Below are 19,156 nucleotides of genomic sequence, written 5' to 3'. Positions count from 1 at the left end.
CAAACACATGCAGGACATGGGAGGAAGACAGTGCAGAAAATTCCTGACCAATTCCTCACTCAATGCCAAGCAAGAGCTGGGGAAGGAGAAAACTTCTGCCATGCCTCACCCTCTCAACCAGACACAAGGGAGAAGGCGGTACAAGAAAATGGCAATCCTCGCACTGCAGCAGGTCTCCTTCTGTTGTTTTGGGGTTTTTTTCCCCATTATCACGGTGGTTGGTCTTGGCCACAGCTATGTTTTTAAGTCCAACACACTGCTGAAATACACTGCAGCATTGGAAAGCCACCTTGGATTTCCAACTGTTAAACTGGAAAGGGAGGACAAGAGAAGAACTCATTTGCTACCACTCTAACAGGGGGTCTGTAATGCACTGGGCACCTATGGCTGCCTCTCCTGTACTCCTGGCTGGGAAGTGGCACATCATTTGCCTCCACATGAGTCACCAACTCCCAGCTGATACTAAATGTGATCTAGGCAGGCACAGAGAGAGACTTACTGGCCTCAACAACATGCAATCTAAATTAAGACAACAAACAAGGTGCAAGAGGGGCCACTGAGGAGAAGTCCCTGAAGCTCACAGCAGGCTGAAGTGGGTGGTGCTTCCTGCTCTGGGGCAGGAGCTGGACAACCTCAGGCCAGAGGAGACAGAGAGCTAATGCTTACCATCTGAAGGCAAACTGGACAAGTACAAGGAAGACAAATCCACTGCACATTTACTGAGCAGACAGAAATCCCCTGAGTTCAGGAAACATCAGAAACTGAATTCACTGGAAGCTGGGAAAGTACTTGGGGGAAAGTAGGTATCTTATGAGCATCACCTGTTCTTACAAGGAGAGTGGCACTGTCCACTGCTGCATTAGCAGATACTGGGCTTCTGAGGTCTGACACAGCACGGCTGTTCTCACAGATCCCCCAAGATGTACAGCCTCTGCTTTGGTCACAAGTGAATTGGAAAAAAAATAAATAGGAAATTCGTGGCAATGAACCAATCTCCATTTCGTGGGATTGAAAAATCCCTGTTTTTCAATAACAAGAAATAGTTCTATATTTTCAGGGGATGGAACATACTTTTCCTGACTTAGGGTATTTTTAGAGTACAATTCTCTCTCAATCACATCCCTTCTTCCCTTGGGTTAATATACAACGGACATTCTTGTCATTCAGGCAAAAATCCCACTAAAGGAAGACGAGAAGCGGCATGTGCCGCAAGTTTTGAAGGAGATGAGAAATTTCACACTATCCTGATAACTTCTGGGTAACTGCTTATTTTATGATGACTAATAGGCAATTACTATGGTAATACCGCAATACAACATGTGTGAGGTTTGGGAATGAGAAATTATAGGTAACTACTTTGGACTCATTTCTATGGTAACAAAAAGTAATTGTCATTAAATACCAGTTATATTGCGGCTGTACCTGGTAATTATAGATTTTTTTATGCCCAGTAACATAAATAAAACCAATAAATTTATTCAAAAGGTCCATGATTGTTTACTTATATGTTGTTATATAGAATACACAATGACAAACGCCTAATTAGGAAAAATAAACTCCATCGAGAGCTTCATCTTGTCATCTGAGATGGATACTCTGTTTTTCAATTCAAGGCAATGCATGAATTTCACATGCATTAAATGAAGCTAAGAAAAAAGCCTTCCCCACCAGAAAAATAGGTGAAAAATAATCAAGAGATATTATGCAAATGACAGTATGCACATGAGTAGCCATGTCTCACTACTGGACAAGTGATAGTAAGAACCACATAACGTATCCAGTCACTATGAACATACATATACATGTTTGTATGCAAGTATAGGTATATCCTCCAAAGTGATATTATCAAAGACCAAAATCAGCACTTCTCAGCATTACAACTTATAGCTCTGATTTAGAGCTAAAATCATTTGGATAAAGTCCACATATGCTTTTACTCTCAAAAGGCCTCTCATAAATTACATGTGAACATAAATGTCGAACTTTTGATTATTTCTAGAGTCACAGAAATGAAGTCCACAAAAACCTATTCAGGATAAATCAGAAATATTTAATCTGGTCCAAAGCCTAGTTTTCTGTTTGTATTTCAGACTCTTCAAAAACGATCTTTAAAAAAGGCCAGTTTTTAAACAAATCATGCCATTAACAAACAAAACCAAGAGAAGATTGTCCTTTATAAAAGGCTGATATGAATCATTTGAAATGTTTCTCAAGCCTTCTCAGCTCCCTTTTTTCACTTGAAACAATTTGCCAAATTCAACTCACTTCCACAAACCATTTTAGTCCTTAGAAAACTATGTATGTTTCTGGGGCAAAAATACACCATTTGTCCAAAATATTTCATCCCAACACAGCTTTCATTGCAATATGGACTCTGACACTGTTTATGGTGAATTGGCTTTCCAGTCTGGGTAGGACTGGCCTCCTTTCCATCCAACACATAGCTTTGTTAACCCCTCACACAAGCAAGCAGTAAAGATTGTGTTGACTTCAAAAATATCATACCTGACAGTGAAATAAGAAAGGAGTAGAATCAGTGTATGCCCTCTTCTCCTCATTCACACAAATTCTGCAGTCCCTACAATCAAGCTAGAAGGATATTGTAGTGACGACAGTTCAGAACATTTCAGCTAATTCATGGCTTTAATTTACTGAAGGCTGATACTGTCACAGCTAACCAGGTGAAGGCAACACAGAAACGGCAACGGACAGGAAGCCATACTGGGTCGTGCAACAAAGCCTTTAGAGAACGGTCAGGATATTTCATCTGCCTTGTCATGGCATTTCTGGGATACCTCAGTGAAGAGCTGCCCAGACTAAGAAACACATCACTTTCGGTGCCAGTATAAGCTTTCATCTCCGGAAGGTGAGGCTGACAAATTGGAACTAATCTAAGATGGTGTGGTACAGTCATCTCGCCTGCAGGGACACATTTCAGCATTCAGCTGAAGAATGCCAGCTTAAGAACAAGCTCTTGATAAAGGAAAGTTCAGGCCAAGCCTGGGGATGCACGACTTTTAAATCAAGAACACTTTTTTTTTTTTCTTAGTCTAACCCCACCTCCCTGGGGATGGTAATAGGTTCAGAAGATGATAATGCTATATTGCAAACAGAGAGAGAAAAGTCAAGAAATCTCTCTTCCCAGCACTAGTCTTCCTTTATTTCCTCAAACTGCTTCACAGTTTAACCCATCAGAGAGGGTGAGATTAATGTTATGGAGAAACTCAAAAATATTTTTATTTTTTGCCATGTTCTTTCACAGAACTAAAGATCATGTCAGGTGCCATCCCCAGCAAAAGGGGTCTTTCAATACAGGTGAGAGCTGATGACAAGTTACCAGCCAGAACAAAGGGAAAATTATGTTGAAGACTCACTATTTTAGCTAGGTCAACCAATGGCATCTTCCCGGACAATTTAATTAATAAGCCCATGTAGCGTAACATTTTTTAAACACTGTAACAGCAAAGCCAGTTACACTTAGAAGTACAGTAATACCAGGCTTTAAAGACTTCGAGAAAGGGATAAAGCCTGTCATCCTGTTTTGGAAAAGACCCTACATCCTTGACCATTATCCTGTATGCTAGAAATAGCTGAGTACACTCATGTGACAAAAAAAAAAAAAGACTATGGAGGCTTTTTTTCCACTGAAGAAAGAGTGCAGTGTAGTAGTCATCTTCACAGATGGGTATGATGCTAGCAAACCAGCAAACAACAGCTAGCTCTGCAAGCAGTAGCAGTCCCAATTAGCCATTCAGTGCTTTGACTTGCAGGTGAATTTTCACTCTGAGGGCTTCACTTCTTCACACCTAACCCCTCCAACACTTGTACCCAGCCAATGCTATTCTATTGTAGTGTGATCTGCCCATGTTTTTTCATTTCTCAGCTCTTTTCAGAAAGAAACAGGTGAAAGCAAAAATTAAATGTTTGGTTTCTAAACAGTCAGTCAGAAATTTCACAGGAAATAAAGTCTAGAGTTAATTTCACCAACTCTCTTGGTTTATGTACATAAGTAATAGCTATTAAGAGATAGAACCATACTAGTTCACTTTCTATTAAAAGACATGCTCTAAGATTACAATCAAATTGTAACTTTTGTCCATTTATTTTTAAAAAATACTTTTAAAAATTGTGTCTAGAACTTCTAAACATTCTAAATTAGAGGGGGTGCTTAGCCACCCCTTTAAGTCAGATAAGGCACCTTGTCTTTTCATTCCTAACTCTATGGGTTCACAAATACACTTCTTAAACTCTTGCATATATTTGAATAAATCAGTAAAGTTTGGCACCCTGTTTCCATGTACCTTCATACACTGGGCATTGATGTACATTTCCGTGACTGTTCCTTTTAGAGCTGCCTGAAAGTACCCGCAACAATCTTCCTCACACATGTGTCCGTGCTGTGAGCACTTGTGCTTTATAGCTGTGATTGTAAACTCATTTGTTGATGGTTGCGAACATTTCACCACAAGAAAGTCACAAGCCATTTGGTCTGTTCTCTTGAGAATGAGCAACAGTTTATAGATAATAGACAATTATTGGCATTATTGTTGCAGTTTCAGATTAAACTCCTAAACCTCAGTTCACAAACGCTCAGAACAAAGGAACAAGATTTTGGAGAAGAGCAGAAGACTCACACCCTTGGTGAAAGTTCTGCAACCCCAAAAATGACAATGAAGAAAATCCCATCAGCTAATTGTTACATCACCCTGGATAAATGAGTGGTTAGTTCCTGTTTTGATCACAGGAGAACTAGTATATCCCATCCCTTCTACAAGAACTGCTGACATACTCAGGCTTTTAATGGTGCCCACTGCACCTGGGATTTCAGAGGACAGTGAAGTGCATCCGACAGTATACTTTGCCAATTGTACAAAGCTGTGTACTGGTGGGGTAAAAAAAAAAATCTCTCTCACACTGGCAGGAGATCAATTTACAAACTCAAGCATGAGGTTTAATTACCCATATCATTATCTTAGCTTGCATAGCTCTGAGTGTGAACCTTCAATGAACCAAAGAAATAGTCACTAGCTGCTGCTTTGAGAAAGAGGGAGATAACAGGAAGTAGAAGTTCAAATGCCTAAAACTGCATATGGCACCACAGACCTTGTTTGCAATAGCAGGGGGATTGTCCCCAGCCAATAGATCTGTGTTATACCACACTACAAGGAAGACTTCTGAAAGTCCTATTTATGTGCTAATCTGAACAGAGACCAAAAAGAGATGAAAAAGACTTATCTAGCCAATCACAGAGAAGCCTCAGAGTTAAATTTTCAAATACTAGCAATTGATCCTTAGAGATTTTTTTAAAAAATTCATCCAGTAAATTCAAGCAAATAAATTGTGATGTGCTTGTGGATTTTGTATGAGCAGGAAATAAAGTGTTTGCTGTAAATTATTCACTCAGCACTAGTTAACTACAATGCCGGCACATTACTAGGCTTTTTAATATTCTTCTCAAGATAATAGGTAGCATTTTGCTTATTACCCTAATTTTTAAGTTATTAGTTACATTAGGCCATTTGTAAATAAAGTGAAGAACCACAAGAAAATCAAATGCTTTTCCAACTACCTCATTAAAAGTCTCTTTAGTTCAGGAGGGTTGAAAATTCTGCATATCGTGAAAAGCTAAAACAATAGTATACCATCAAGCTCAGCAATTCCCAATGAATTCACATGCCCTTTCATAATACCTGGGTTCCCAAAAGGCTTTTCAAGTTATGAGCCATATACATGTCTGTAAACCTGCATGCCTCTCAAAAAGTATAAATAATGGTGCTGGAGAAAAACCTAGAGGGCAAGTGAATTTATGGAGCAAAACTGGAGTTACTTAATTGCAGCTGGAGTTGCCTACGTGCAGGGCACCTGGGACAGAGTAAAACAATGTAGTATCAGATTCTAGAGCTATTTTAGGGCTTTATTCCTGTAAGGTGACATAACCATTATGACAAATTCCTAGTGCTGTCAGATGCCACTACTACAATATCACTCTCTGGTTTTGGATTTGCCAAGAGTTGAGGGAGTATCAGTGTAGCTGGAAGGAGACCATGTGTCCTCAGAAGTTTCACTTATAAAACATATATAAGCACTGTTGAAATCACCCACGCAATTCCCTGCTATTTCAGTTTAGTAAGTAGCAAAGCACAGGAGGGCTAAGAAGCACATATCAAAACAAAGAACAGCCAGCAGCACCATTTTCTGCAACTTCTAGCTTCTTCCTCAGTGGTTTCCGCATCCACACAATAATCCAGTCTTATTCTGCTTAGCAATGCAATACCTAATTAGATCAAAGCTCAAGGTAGCCTGGCTACAGAGTATATTGTGTTATTTAGTCTTGCGCTGTAAGCAAAACCACATACAGTATATTACATTTCTCAGGGGCTTCTCCAAAGAACTACGTGGTACATGTAATTGCCCCCACAAACAAATCATCAACTAATCAACTGCTTTTCATTATCACCTTCAGCAGCACATTTATTTTGTAAATAAATGCATTAAGAGCAAACAATTTTAGGGAAAACAAAAGATTATCTGAATAGTTTCTCAACAGAGGAGGTGGTAAAGTAGTAATTCAAATACTAAAATGAAGTAAAATTAGCATAGGGTGGAATGATTATTCCATTCCACGTATCCCTATCTATTACAGTACAATAACAGACTGAAATCTGTGACTTTAATGGATGATCTGGGTAGTTGAAGGGAACTGTGATTGACTGACACATTTACATAGAGGCTGATGAGCAGCATAATGATTGCATTTATAAAACACAGCTAAGGTCTAACTCTAAGCTGACTTTAACTCCCACACCTAGAGGAGGCTTGCAGAGCAGATACCCTGCTATCTTGACGAGTTGCTACTTACCTCCTGAAGCAAACAAATTGGCCATTGAGCCCCCTTCCTCAACAGGAACTTTAGGAAGCATACAGCCACATGAGAACCTCCAGTTTAAGAGGAATTAATTGAAACAAGCCATATAAGATTCAGTGACAAAAGAGTGCAGGGTGATATAACAGGTAGATACAACAATACACAGATTCATACTCCACACCATACCTGTAATTTCCTAGGTATACTCCATCGGGATTGAGCATGGGTGCAATCTTGAAGACCAGGTGGTCTCTCAGTACTTTTGCAATAGGATGCTGGCTCACAAGGAAATCAATTATACCTGAGAAAAATGAAAGAAGAGCTTGAAGAGGGGAGTTTATGACATCAATGATTTCCAGATATCTATCTGAAATTTCACATATAAAAAGATTAGAACGATCATTCCTCTTGGTTCCTGGCACTGCTCCTGCTTCCAACAGAACAAACCACTTGCAGTCACGTACACCTACTGCCTTCTAAAAAAACCTCCATAAATAAGAACTTTAAGGACAAATACCTTAGTCCATCCTCATAATGCAAGTACAATATGGCTACATTATCAGACACAGTCAAGTTTCGACAGAGAGAGAAGTTACTGCTCATGAGCTGAGCCACAATAACAGAACATTTCTCCTCCTAAGTGGTGAAATGAAGTAAAACCTACTAGTTTAAGCCTAGCACCTTACATACCCAGCATGCATACATGAGCACATACCTCAGCTCAGCTCATGAGTGATAATTTGTTGAGCTGAGGCACCTCAAATTTATTTGAGTATATGCCCAGACCTACCCTTGACGTATGAACACAGAGTTCAGATCATCTGAATGTATAGAGAGATGTAAAACGCCTCACTAAAATTGGGAGTGTTACATAAACTCTGTACCAGGCACAGGGAAACTGTGGGATTGATAGACTGGAATTTATGTCAGATTCTTCACTTACTTTACATCAATAAAAACCAGGAGTAACTCCACCTCATCAGTGAAGCTCCTCTAACGTGGAACCAAGGCAAGTGACAAGGGAAGCAGCTCCTAAATGCCCTTCCTTTGGGTACAGTCACAGCACCAGACCCCACAGGAGCTCCTGCCTCTGGGCCTTGTGCTCAAGGAGCAACTAAACATCTCCTTGCTCCATGGCTGGTGCTGGGGCAGGAGGCAGGCTGTCTGGCAGTTAAATTCATTGCTTATTCCTCCACTGAGTTGGTACTGACAGAAATAGCTTCCAGGGAATGAATGTCAAGATAAATTGAGTTCCTGTGTAATCTCAGGACACCCACAGATAGGTCATGACAATTTGCTATTTATTGTAAGGTCCATCCTGTGAAGCAGGAACCATTTACTGAATTTCCCCAGAATAAATCAATCACTACGCTCCAGTAACAGGATAAAATTAAGCAGAGAAAAATTAAGGCTGATCATCAGTAAAATTTCACTAATGGTGAGCTCTATTAGACTGTGGAATTGTCTCTCCAGGGGAAGAGTGGAATCCCATCATCAGAAACATTTAACGCTGGACAGGGCAAAGCCCTAGGGAATAGATATAACAAGCAACAATTCAGCATAGAAGAGATGGCATGGGCTAACTAGCTGACTTCAAAAAAGCTGACTTTAGACCTGACTTTTTGTGATCCAATCAAAATGTTTAAAAACAAACAAACTAAAACCTGGGTTCATGCCAGGTTAAACACGCTTGTTTATAGCTTGACTGAAACATATATTAAAGATGGGACCAAAATCTCACATTCTGTACAACTTCTTCATTTAGCCTATTTCTTAAGGCCCATTTTGTCTTTCAAATACTAACAAATCTGAATCTATGCTGCTGTTGGAATGAATTCTAATTTGCTGAGGCACATGGGGAAAAATGAGGCTTCTGAAATGTCTAAGATGATCAAGGTATAATTGACTCTAAACATCAGCAATTTTTTCATCTATTAGCGACTAATCCTGAAGAAGAGAAAGTCCCTTTCTGTAACCAGGTCTTCGACTTGAGAAGAGACTAAACCTGAATTTCTGCGGCAAATTAGTATATACATAATTATATTGCTCAGGAAATGTTTCTGCAATTACCTCCTCCCAATGAAGGAAACCGAACATCGATCTGCTTTTTGGCTGGCGTTGTGTCTTTTGTTCATTATACAACAGCAAGAACACGAAGAAATGACAGGGACACAGTTGGATCCTGAATAACCAGGTTTCCTAACTGTATGCAAACATGAAAGGCTTAGCTATGTTAAACTGCTACTCTAACTGTTTTCTGGCAGCGTCTAAAACATAATCCACAGTACGCACACCTGGAGGGCTCAAAACTACTTAAAGGGATGCAATCCCACACTTAGTCCATGGCTTCTCGAAACACTACGCTTGTTATAGTTTTAAAGAGCTTTCAACTGGACTCAAAACATCACATGAGTCTGTGTTTTCTAAAATACTTGGAAGAGTTAACTATTCAGAAATCAGTATGTCCAGAACATACTTTATCCTAGGTCAGGTATGATCTTTCAAAGCAGCTGCAATAAAAGCAGTATAAATATCACATTGTGTACATGATCATCACTTCACCAAAGACCTGGTGGAACAATTTTGCCACGAGATCTGCCAGTGCGCCAAGAGTGTACATGTGACAGACAGCTCTTCATGCAGCAGGGAGGACCACAAATACCTCAGGGATAACATGACTGCTTTTCATTCAGAAGGTGACACATAAACCCAAACTCTCAGAGCTTTGCTCTGGCTGTAACTACGCCAGGGAAGAAGCTTGTCCAGGTTCTGCTAATTTTGCTCCTGTTATTGAGGCAGCCTAACTCACAGAGCTTGGCAAAGGTGTCTTGGCAACTAGAAGCTACGATTTTCAGCTTCACACAGGGAATTATTATTCCCTAACCAAGAATGTGCTGTGATGTGGAAGGCTCTGTATAAACACGTAATGGGTGAGCCTCTTCTCTGCATGATTCACTGTTGCACGTGGTATACCAGACTGAAGAGACTGGTCGTGGGCAACCAGCAGCTTGTGGAAAATGAGACCCAGCATTTCCCAAAGCACCACAATCTATTAGGGGATACTGCAGACAAGTTCACCCAATCCAAAGAGATTTACTGTATTTTTTTTTTATTTAGGGGACAGTTAATTAAATCTGAAGAAGTCTTACCCCATGATAAAAATACAAAGCAAGAGTTAAAAATAACTGACGCACAGAAGTCTAACCTGGAAGTAAAGGCAGTTCTAAGGAACATAAGGGAAGCATTAGGTGAAAGCATACATCTACATATACAAATCTCACCATAAAATTATTGTAAGCATCGAAATAACCAATGCAATTAGCAAATAACTTTGTCTTTCAGAGGAACCCAATAGTCCCTGGATCAATAACGTTTAAAGTAAAAAGACAGATATCAGACTATTAAAAAAATACCATCGCAGAGAACTTGGTCCTCCTGTTAATAAATCAATACAAACTAAATTTTACAGCTTCTATAATCAGCAAGAGACATATCAGTGTATCTCATTAGGCTGGGGTTAAGAATTTGGCAGCAACCAAAGCCCATTTAATATCATTTACTTCAAGGCAGACATGGCAATACAACAGATGCCCTAATTTATTTGTTGATCTTTGTATTAAAATAACAGTTTGCTGGTAAACAGGAAGGGTAATGATGCCAGTCACCCTTGTTAGTGGCTAATAATTGCTTAATTTGTCCACTAATTGACCTGTGCTACTGTTGAAGCACTGGATCGTGTTGCAGGGCACGAAGTAAACAAGGCCACTGTAATGTTACTTTAGAGAATGACTTCTGGAAATAGAACTACTTATTGCTATAAATTTTCTCTTCACAGATGAGCAGATTAATTGGTCTGCCAATTAGTCTGCTATTAAAGAAAAAAAGGGCTGCCCACAGATTGGTTGGATCTTCAAACCACAGCCCCAGTTTGGGTCAAACAAAATAATCCAATCTGAATCAGTCACATCAGCTACAAGAAATAAGACAAGTATTATTTAAAAATAAATCTCTGTGGCTGGAGATCAAGGAAAATAGCCCAATAACTAAGTAGTAGCTCTTCAAGTGACTTTAAAATAAAATGGAGAACATGATGGAATGGGCCTACTCAGGCACATTACAGTGTGGAAAAGTACTCCAATTAAAAGAAGCAAAACAATATAGATTATTTTGTATCAAGCTTTCTGGAAAGTAATTAAAATCATTATTTTTCAAATAATAACATGCAATTATAGATGCTGCCTGGAACCAGAACAGCTCAGAAATCAGCATTCAGCCATGACATAAGAGGCTTATCCATAGTCCACTAAAAATCAACCAAAGTCTTTGCATTAACTTCAAGAAGCTTTTCATAGTTGTGAGGGAAAGGAAAGAAAGAAGCGAAAACAAGGAAAAGGAAGAACAATACTGACAACTGCGAGTCATTAGATACATGGTCACAATGGCTCCAAAAATTCTAGTAGTTTGTTAACAGTATTTCTTGGTAAACACAGCTTCACTGAAGCTGCTAAATCAGGACCAAATTTCTGCTTCAAGTCACTTCTCTATCATTATTCTTTCTTAAGGTTAAACGCACTTTCTCAAATTTCTCTTGCCTTCTGCAGTTCAGCACCTCTCACTTATTCCAACACCAGATCCTGTAGCATCTCTCTGCCCACCCTAATCCAGCTCAAAATATCTGCTGGTGCTTCACAAGCACGTCGATCCTTCCCTCTCCCCTAACATGTCAAAACAACCTTCTCTGTTCACATGATTTCCACTGTTCTGTCTGGCTGTTTCCTTAATCAACCACCTTAAACTCTGTTTAAACTTCCTGATGGCTCTAACATGACCCCTCCACATTTGCTCCTTCCAAAAAAAAAGCCTGTCTTATCCCATTTCTCCATTACCCTATCCTTTCACTCTCAGTCTGACAATATGTTTAATTGTATAACAATGTAATACATTTGCCCTGCTCCCATTACCGAAAATCTAATCACCACAGATCCTAATGCAATATGGCAACTGCTAATGCAAACATATCCTGGACTGTGTCTAGTATATGCCAAGAAAGAAGTGATTTATATTTTCAGGCCCATTTCCTAACCCTGAATAGCGGCTGGTATCCTGCGGTCAGCTCACCATAGCCTGCAGGTTAAAGAGAATGTAACAATTAGGCTCTAATAACAATAGGATATATTCACTGGAAAACAAATACATGGGAGTCCTGAATGCTTATGCTTAGATAAAACTATTGAAATGTTTTGTTAAAAGGAGACTGAAACCAATGTGAAAGACACTATACTTCCACTTTTGTGGAGAACAGGAAAGCAAGAATATGGGGTTGGGCTTTTTGGAGAGGGTTTTTAATGTGATGGTGAAAAGAAAAAAAAAAAAAAAAATCAGACCATAGGGCCAAATGGCTACAATATTATCTCCACAGAACAAATACAGCACAAACAGTAAACAACAGCAAGACACTGCTGTGCCACCACTTGTCTGTGAAGGAACTCTCAGCAAAAGGGTCCTTGTCTGTTCAGCCTTTGCCCTTTCTCATGGGACTGCAGAAAAAACCCCAACAAAACAAAACATGAAAAAGACAGATGGACACTCTTCTCCATCCCAGCATGGTGGGAAAAGTGTCACACTCACACTGAACCCTACTCAGCACAGGTCACAGCAATGCTGTGGCAGCATGGTCTTTACAGAATGCGCATCTGTGCTTTCAGTGCGGCCCCCAGCACAGGCCAATAGACAAAAAAGTCCAATAATGTCTTAGACTGAAGTGTTTCCAATATTCAACACAACAGCAAGGAAAAAAAAAGGCATGTGAATGGTGATAAATGAGTAGAGCTGACTCACAGCGGGGTTATTGACATGATCTAACATCATGCTGTCACTGAAATTATCCCTACAAAAGATCATCGCATAGGGTGATCCATAAGCACAAGATCATTGCAGATTCTGACTCTGCTCCTTCTTACAAAACTGCTTCTCTTAATGTGTAAAAACAGACCACCAAACTCAGCTTTGTTTGGTTTTGGTTTTTTTCACTTTTTAGAAACATGTTTTATAGGGGGGGGGGGGGGGGAGCGGCACACACATGGGTACACACATTGATTCTAAGATCAATACAGAAGGAATTTATAGATTTGGAATGCTTTATTAATTGGTTTCCTCATCTCTCCAAAGGTCCTTTTGTAAATCATGGCAAAACCAAAGTTTATTTCATCAAAACTATAAAAATAATAAGAGCGATTAAGGAGCACTGCAAAACTAAACAGGCACCTGGTTACAGTGTTACATGAAGGAAAATTTGTTGCCTGAAGTGTATCAGACAATGGCTTCTGGTTGCCAAACCTGATGTACATCTGTATGCATATGCCTCTGAGTAGTTACTGCAGTTGAGAGTAGAAAGATCCAGAACACTGACTGTTTTTCATTAACTCCCTCTCTGGCCATCCTCTACACACAAAAGTGCAAGGGAATTGCTTGCACTCAGAGAAGGATGCAGTAGCATGCACAAAACCTTAGTAAGTATTCACCAGATCCTGCTTTTCGGGTCAGCCTCTGCTCCTCCTGTTTCATCTATGCTGATGCTCAAATTTCATCTAATTTTCCCCCAGGACAGTCTCAGAGGGGGCCTGCACAGGCCTGCGGGTGCCATGTGATGAAAAACAATCAAGTTCTTCGAAAATGCAGAGAGGTTAACAATTTTTCCCAGTGGTTCCCATGGTCAGGAAGCTCTCAAGGGAGACAACAGCAAAACAACACATTTACTCATGACAAAACACATCGAAGCCAACCAAGGCAGGTGAGATGGTGTTAGGAAGATGTAGAGGGTGAACCAGATACATTCCTGGTCACGGTTCATCTAAAGTATACAGAAAGAGAAGGGCTGACTGATTCTCCTGGACTAAATACCAAGCCTTTTGATTGCAGAGCAATTTGTCCCCAACTAGACAAGAGATATTTCAGTGTTAAATAAGATCTCATTGCTTCAGTGTGGCTGGTTAAAAGCACCCCAAAAAGTCTTTAGGCTCCTGTGGTCATTTCAGTTATCTGCAACAATCATTGCTATTGTAAAAAAAACAACCAAAACCCAACAGTTAAGTCCCTGGTGGATTGTAGACATGACCCCACTTCACCTATTTTTTAAAGAACTTTAAATGAACTTGAGAGAGAAAAGTTGAACACCTAACTTTAAGGATTCAGCTGTGATAAGCAATTCATTAGGAGCACATCAAGCTATATTATGGCATATTTGTTCTTTTATTTACCATTCACTCTCTCATCTATTCTCTGCTGCAACTCTATGTCTCTTCAAAACACAGGATTAAAAGCAAAGGAAATCTCAAATAATGGGATAAAATGAATGTGTAGGAAATGAATGGGTGAATTAGATTACAGCAGATGAAACACTGAGGTCTCAAATGCAAAATGCAGGGAGTTTATTTAATTTGTTACTCTTTTAAAATGAAAATATGCTCACTGACTTGAATTAGTAATTTCCCTGTTTTAAGATATGTTAGGCCATTACAGCTAGGCCTGTTTCCAGAGCAGTGAAATAAATGGAAAACAGCCAGTCTCCCAGGGAACACACTAGCTCACTGCATTTTGCCAGCCCAGTGAAACAGTGCTAATGTCAGCTCCAGAGAAAACTGAACTTCTGCTGTAGGGGCTGCATGCAAAGGAATTGATAACGACTAGCAACAAGTACTTAAAATGGCAGAGCAGGGCACTATGGATTTTAACTCAGATTTTAATGTGCATGGTAAACACAGACAGTAATTGATTTAAAGAATGTTTAAAAAGTTATGTTCCTGATCTCTCCCTTCCCTCTCTTCTTCAGTTAGCATAGGGTTCTGCAAATAATTAATCTGACATTCAGTGTGGCTGAAACACAAATCCATGTGAAGGAAGCAAGAGGTGTGAACAGCAGTCAAGAGCCTCCCAAATGGGTTCTGCCAGCATAAGAGAGAAAGACTGCTCTGTCAGTCGCTGAGCTGAATCAGGGCATCCCAACCCCTCACCTCCACCCCTCCAGGTTTCTCAGATACATTCTTCTTCATGTAATGATCTGAGGAGTCTGAAGTCTCTGTTGAAGGACCACAACTCTGTGGCAGGCCTCTCTAAACAGATCAGCTGATTATAGTTTGTGAGGACAGCAAGTAGCAGTTGTGTTACCACATCACGGCTCTATAATTAAATAAGACTCTGGCCATTCTGGTATCCAAACATTTCTAGAACACCCAATACAGTTAAAAATCCTTCTCACACTATTGTATGGATAGAGGAGACATTTCTGCCATTACAGCCCCAAATGACATTAAGACTGCAAATTAAATGAAGATTCAGGAATATCTTGCCATAGGAAAACATTCTAGGACTACTGGGTAATAAGATGGACCATATGATACCCCTAGGCAGATGATCTTGCCCATTTTAATATGTCTGCAGATTAAGGATGGATGGGACAGACTGGGATGGAAAATACCCTGCTAATTTATTTCCTCACACAGATATTCCTTGTTTTCACACAAAGGAGGTACACTTAACACCATCTACCTTTCACATGCACTGACTATCCCACTCTTTTTGCTAGCTGTCTACATTTAGACCACGCAAACATTGCCTCAAAACCCCAAAGAGTTCCAGATGAGTTTCAAGCAGGGAGACTATGTAGAGAAATGGATATGACTGGAATAGAGTCAGCCACAAATCAGCAGTCTAGAAGTAGATTAAATTCAGTGCAAAAAGTTGGTAAGCGATGAGTGTTTGGGATTTCCTATGTATTTTTATGAGCTGTGGCTTTTTCTTCATAATAAGATTCACATCTGCTTTGGAGGATATGTGACTGCTGGTGCTGGGCTGGAGCACAACATCCTGATTCAGTGCTGAAAAGATAGAGATATACATTGCCAGTAAAACATAATTAAAGTTGGCATTCCCAATGACTAGGATGTGGGACCAGGAGCCAGAATGCCTGATCTTGGTCTCTAGCACTGCTGATTTTTGGCACGTTGCTACCAGAGTCTGCTATTTTAGTATGTTCAACTTGAGATAGCAATGGCCAGATTTGCAGGGCAGCAAAGCTAGCATCTTTGGGGCCAAAACCAGCAGATGGATTTTTCACACAAGCTCTTGAAGCTCAGTGGTGCTGACTGCACTTGGAAATGTGGCAAGTGGTAACAAAAAGTGTTTGCTAGGTGTTGAGAAAATTCTGAAAGTTTTCTATTCTTACCCAGCTGCCACTAGAAGAGATCTGTGACAGTCCATTCCCTCCACACTCTGCCCTAAAGATAAGCACTTTCTAAAAACCAGCCTTGTAGAGGGCAAGATGGAAAGTCTTTTAGTAACAGAGACAACCAGTATTGCTGGTCACTTCAGAAATGCAGGCTTGAGTACTCTCAGTTCTGCCATCTTGTTTTCTTCCAAACAAAATCAGTGAGTACTGAAAGCGTTCCACAAATCATAGGTGGTACTGAGAACCTCACAGGATCACCTGAGGAGGATAAAATGTGCTATTTTAATTTTACCTATTAAAATTGTCAACCGAAAAAAGAGAAAATTAAGTATTTTGTGAGGGCAAGTCTAGTTCCTACTTGAAAAAATTCTCCAGAAACTTTACTCCAGCCAACACCTGGTCCTGCCTGAAAAAAAATATTACTAAGCAGACCTTAGTAGATGATGACATGAGACCACAATAATTGTCATTGCAAAAGACTGCTTAGGGCATATTTATGTAATGTTGCTCTGATAAAACAGTCTTCTAACATGCCTTAAGATGTACTCTAATGCTTTGGCAGTTTAACAGCTGGAAACCACAAGGAACCTAGCAGTCTGACCCTTATTTGTTGGAACCAGCACTTTATGGCCTCAGGACTCATTTTGATACATTGATTTGGATTGTGGGTCTTTTCAGACTTCAGGAAATGTTGTAGAACAACAAAAAAAAAGCTAGATTCTCAACAGCTTCAAACTTGGGGGTTCATGCAGCAGTCTGCTTGAACATTTGATTAGAGAAGCAGTAGGCTGTTAGTGGCACCATGTACCGCATCCCACTGCAGCTCTGAGCGTATGGGACTCGTACACTCTCTCCAGCAGCATTTGGTACTCATTGTGAGTCCAGGTGGTACATGGGGTTAATCTCTCCCATTATTTCATGGCATCTGGCTCTCCTGTTCCTTACAGCAATGAGATTCCCACTAGCTTCAAAAAATTAGGCCAATGTAGGGGAGTAGAAAGAGGCTAAGGCTAGATTTGTCTGGTAAAGAGTGCAAGATTCAGCAGAGGGGAGCAGACTGCCTCCTGACCTCTGTAGTGATGAGCCCACACCTCAGCCACTTAATTACCCTGATGGCTGATGTAGCTTGCTTAACTACAAACTAATCTCCCCCAGGCCCAAATGCCAGTCATACAGTTCTCCAGTAGAACTGGTGCAAAAACCTGTGGAACTAACTTGAAAGAACATGTCAGGCTGTCAAAGAGAGGATGTATTGTCAGGAGTATACACCTGCTGTAGGATTGCCCGAAGGGTTCATAAATTCAGTGCACAGCACAGACTGAGTGGGTGGCTTTGTTGGTTGGCTTTGTTTTCTTTAATTTTCCTCATATGCTGTAAGGAGCTTGGAGTTCTCTTTGCATCAAAATGAGCCTACCACTACCCCCTAGATGATGCCTCTCTTTTCCTCCTGGGAAGAAACAAAAGGGTTCCTGGAGAAACACTGCAGGGATCAGATGATCTTGCTTTATTAATGAATTACTTGGGATTTATCAGAATCATACTAAAGATGTTGCTTCAGAAGATGATGTGTTTGGTCATTATTATTCAAAGTCTGTCCTTCCCATGAATACGAGTCCTCCAGAAGCTCTAAAAACATTTGCTGGATTATGGCTCTCAATTTTTACAGAATTAACTGATGTTAAATACAGCTAAGATTTAAGCCTTAGAATTGAACAGAAACATCCAGGAGACCCCACCTTCCCTGATACACAAGACGAGAGTGTTGCAACCCAGAGAAGTGGCTTGATTGCAAAGGAGATAAAAATAGACACAAGAATAGAAAAATCCTGAATGCATGAACCAGAGTTAAGCAGGCAGGTACCCTGGCAGAATTAATTCAGGCATCTTTGCATTGTTTCCTGCTATCCTTATCGACTTACAAAACATTGGTCTTTTCACCATGGCCCTAAAAGGGGAGTTTCAGCTGTACACCAATGGCTTGCACAGCACCAGCGAAAAGGGAACAAAAATTGAAGCAAAATATCACTTCAGACTTCAGACTTTGTTCTACTTGGGAAACCACTAAAGGTTCCTGGATTACAAAGAATAGCCAAAGATGACAATACTTCTCCTTTCAAGCCTTTTGCCAAATTGTCTCACCAGGACTCTGAGCGCTCCCTATGCCCAGAGTTCCTTTTCAAAATCTGGCAGCATGTCTTTCCCTGGGGACCAGGAACATTTGGGTTCTCAGTGTGCTTAGTTTAACAAAGGTGGGCACTGGGAATGGAGGGATGGACTAATTTTACCTAACACCTCCCCTGGGGGCTTGTCATAGCGTGTTGTTTTGCATGTACAGTAAAGCACAAGCAAGCAGCTACATTATGCTCTTAGTCTTTCTTATGGCATTAACTGCAGTAGCAATAAGAACTACAGAAGTCTTAAGATGGATAGATCAGCCCAAGCAAAGAATGTGTTATAAACCAAGAAGGCAAAAGGTAGATTTCTCTGGAGGAAGACAGAGAATACATTTACATATGAAAATCTAATACACAGTGAAAAAGAAAAAGGGCATTACATAAATAATGCTAGGGAAGAAATGAAAAATATGTATTTTTAAACACATTCTAAAAATGGTTTCCAATATCTGCAAATCTATTGCTCAGTCAAGCAGAGACCCAGAAGCCATACGGATGAACCAGGCAGGCACACAAAGCTGTGCGATACAGAGACCAGGGGGCACTGCAGAAGGTCAGTCATTCACAACTATCCTTTCCAGTTTCCTTCAGCTGTGGAGTGCTCTAAGAGTATATCAAGAAGCATCTCTGTTAATTTGCCTTGACCTTTAATAACCCGTAGGCACTTGTGATTGGCCATTGTCACAAGTGGGCTACTCAACTAGACAGATTCCTGGTGCAACCCACTGCTGGTATGAAAGTAGAACACATATTGCTGGAATGGAGCAAAAGTGCGTGGGGAAGGAGGTGCCCCCAGAGGTGATGTGGTGCCCTAACACTCTGGGTCTTTCAAGATAAAACATTCAGAACGAAGTGGGAATATGAGCTGAGAGGAACTCAGAGAGAAGCATGCAT

At 40.3% G+C, this 19,156-nt stretch overlaps 1 protein-coding gene across 1 annotated transcript in view; it reads right to left on the bottom strand.

The window, feature by feature from the left end:
- Positions 1-19,156, bottom strand: part of LOC141926403 (BEN domain-containing protein 5) — a 971,122-nt gene that overhangs the window by 198,097 nt on the left and 753,869 nt on the right. Inside the window, exon 9 of the mRNA XM_074832076.1 lies at positions 7,052-7,166. Coding sequence (XP_074688177.1) covers positions 7,052-7,166 — 115 coding nt within the window. The remainder of the gene's footprint in view (positions 1-7,051; positions 7,167-19,156) is intronic.

The sequence above is a fragment of the Strix aluco genome, chromosome 8 (genome assembly GCF_031877795.1).
Source record: "Strix aluco isolate bStrAlu1 chromosome 8, bStrAlu1.hap1, whole genome shotgun sequence".
NCBI lineage: Eukaryota > Metazoa > Chordata > Aves > Strigiformes > Strigidae > Strix > Strix aluco.
Note: the sequence above shows the minus strand (reverse complement) of the source record. Positions and strands in the feature narration are given on the sequence as shown.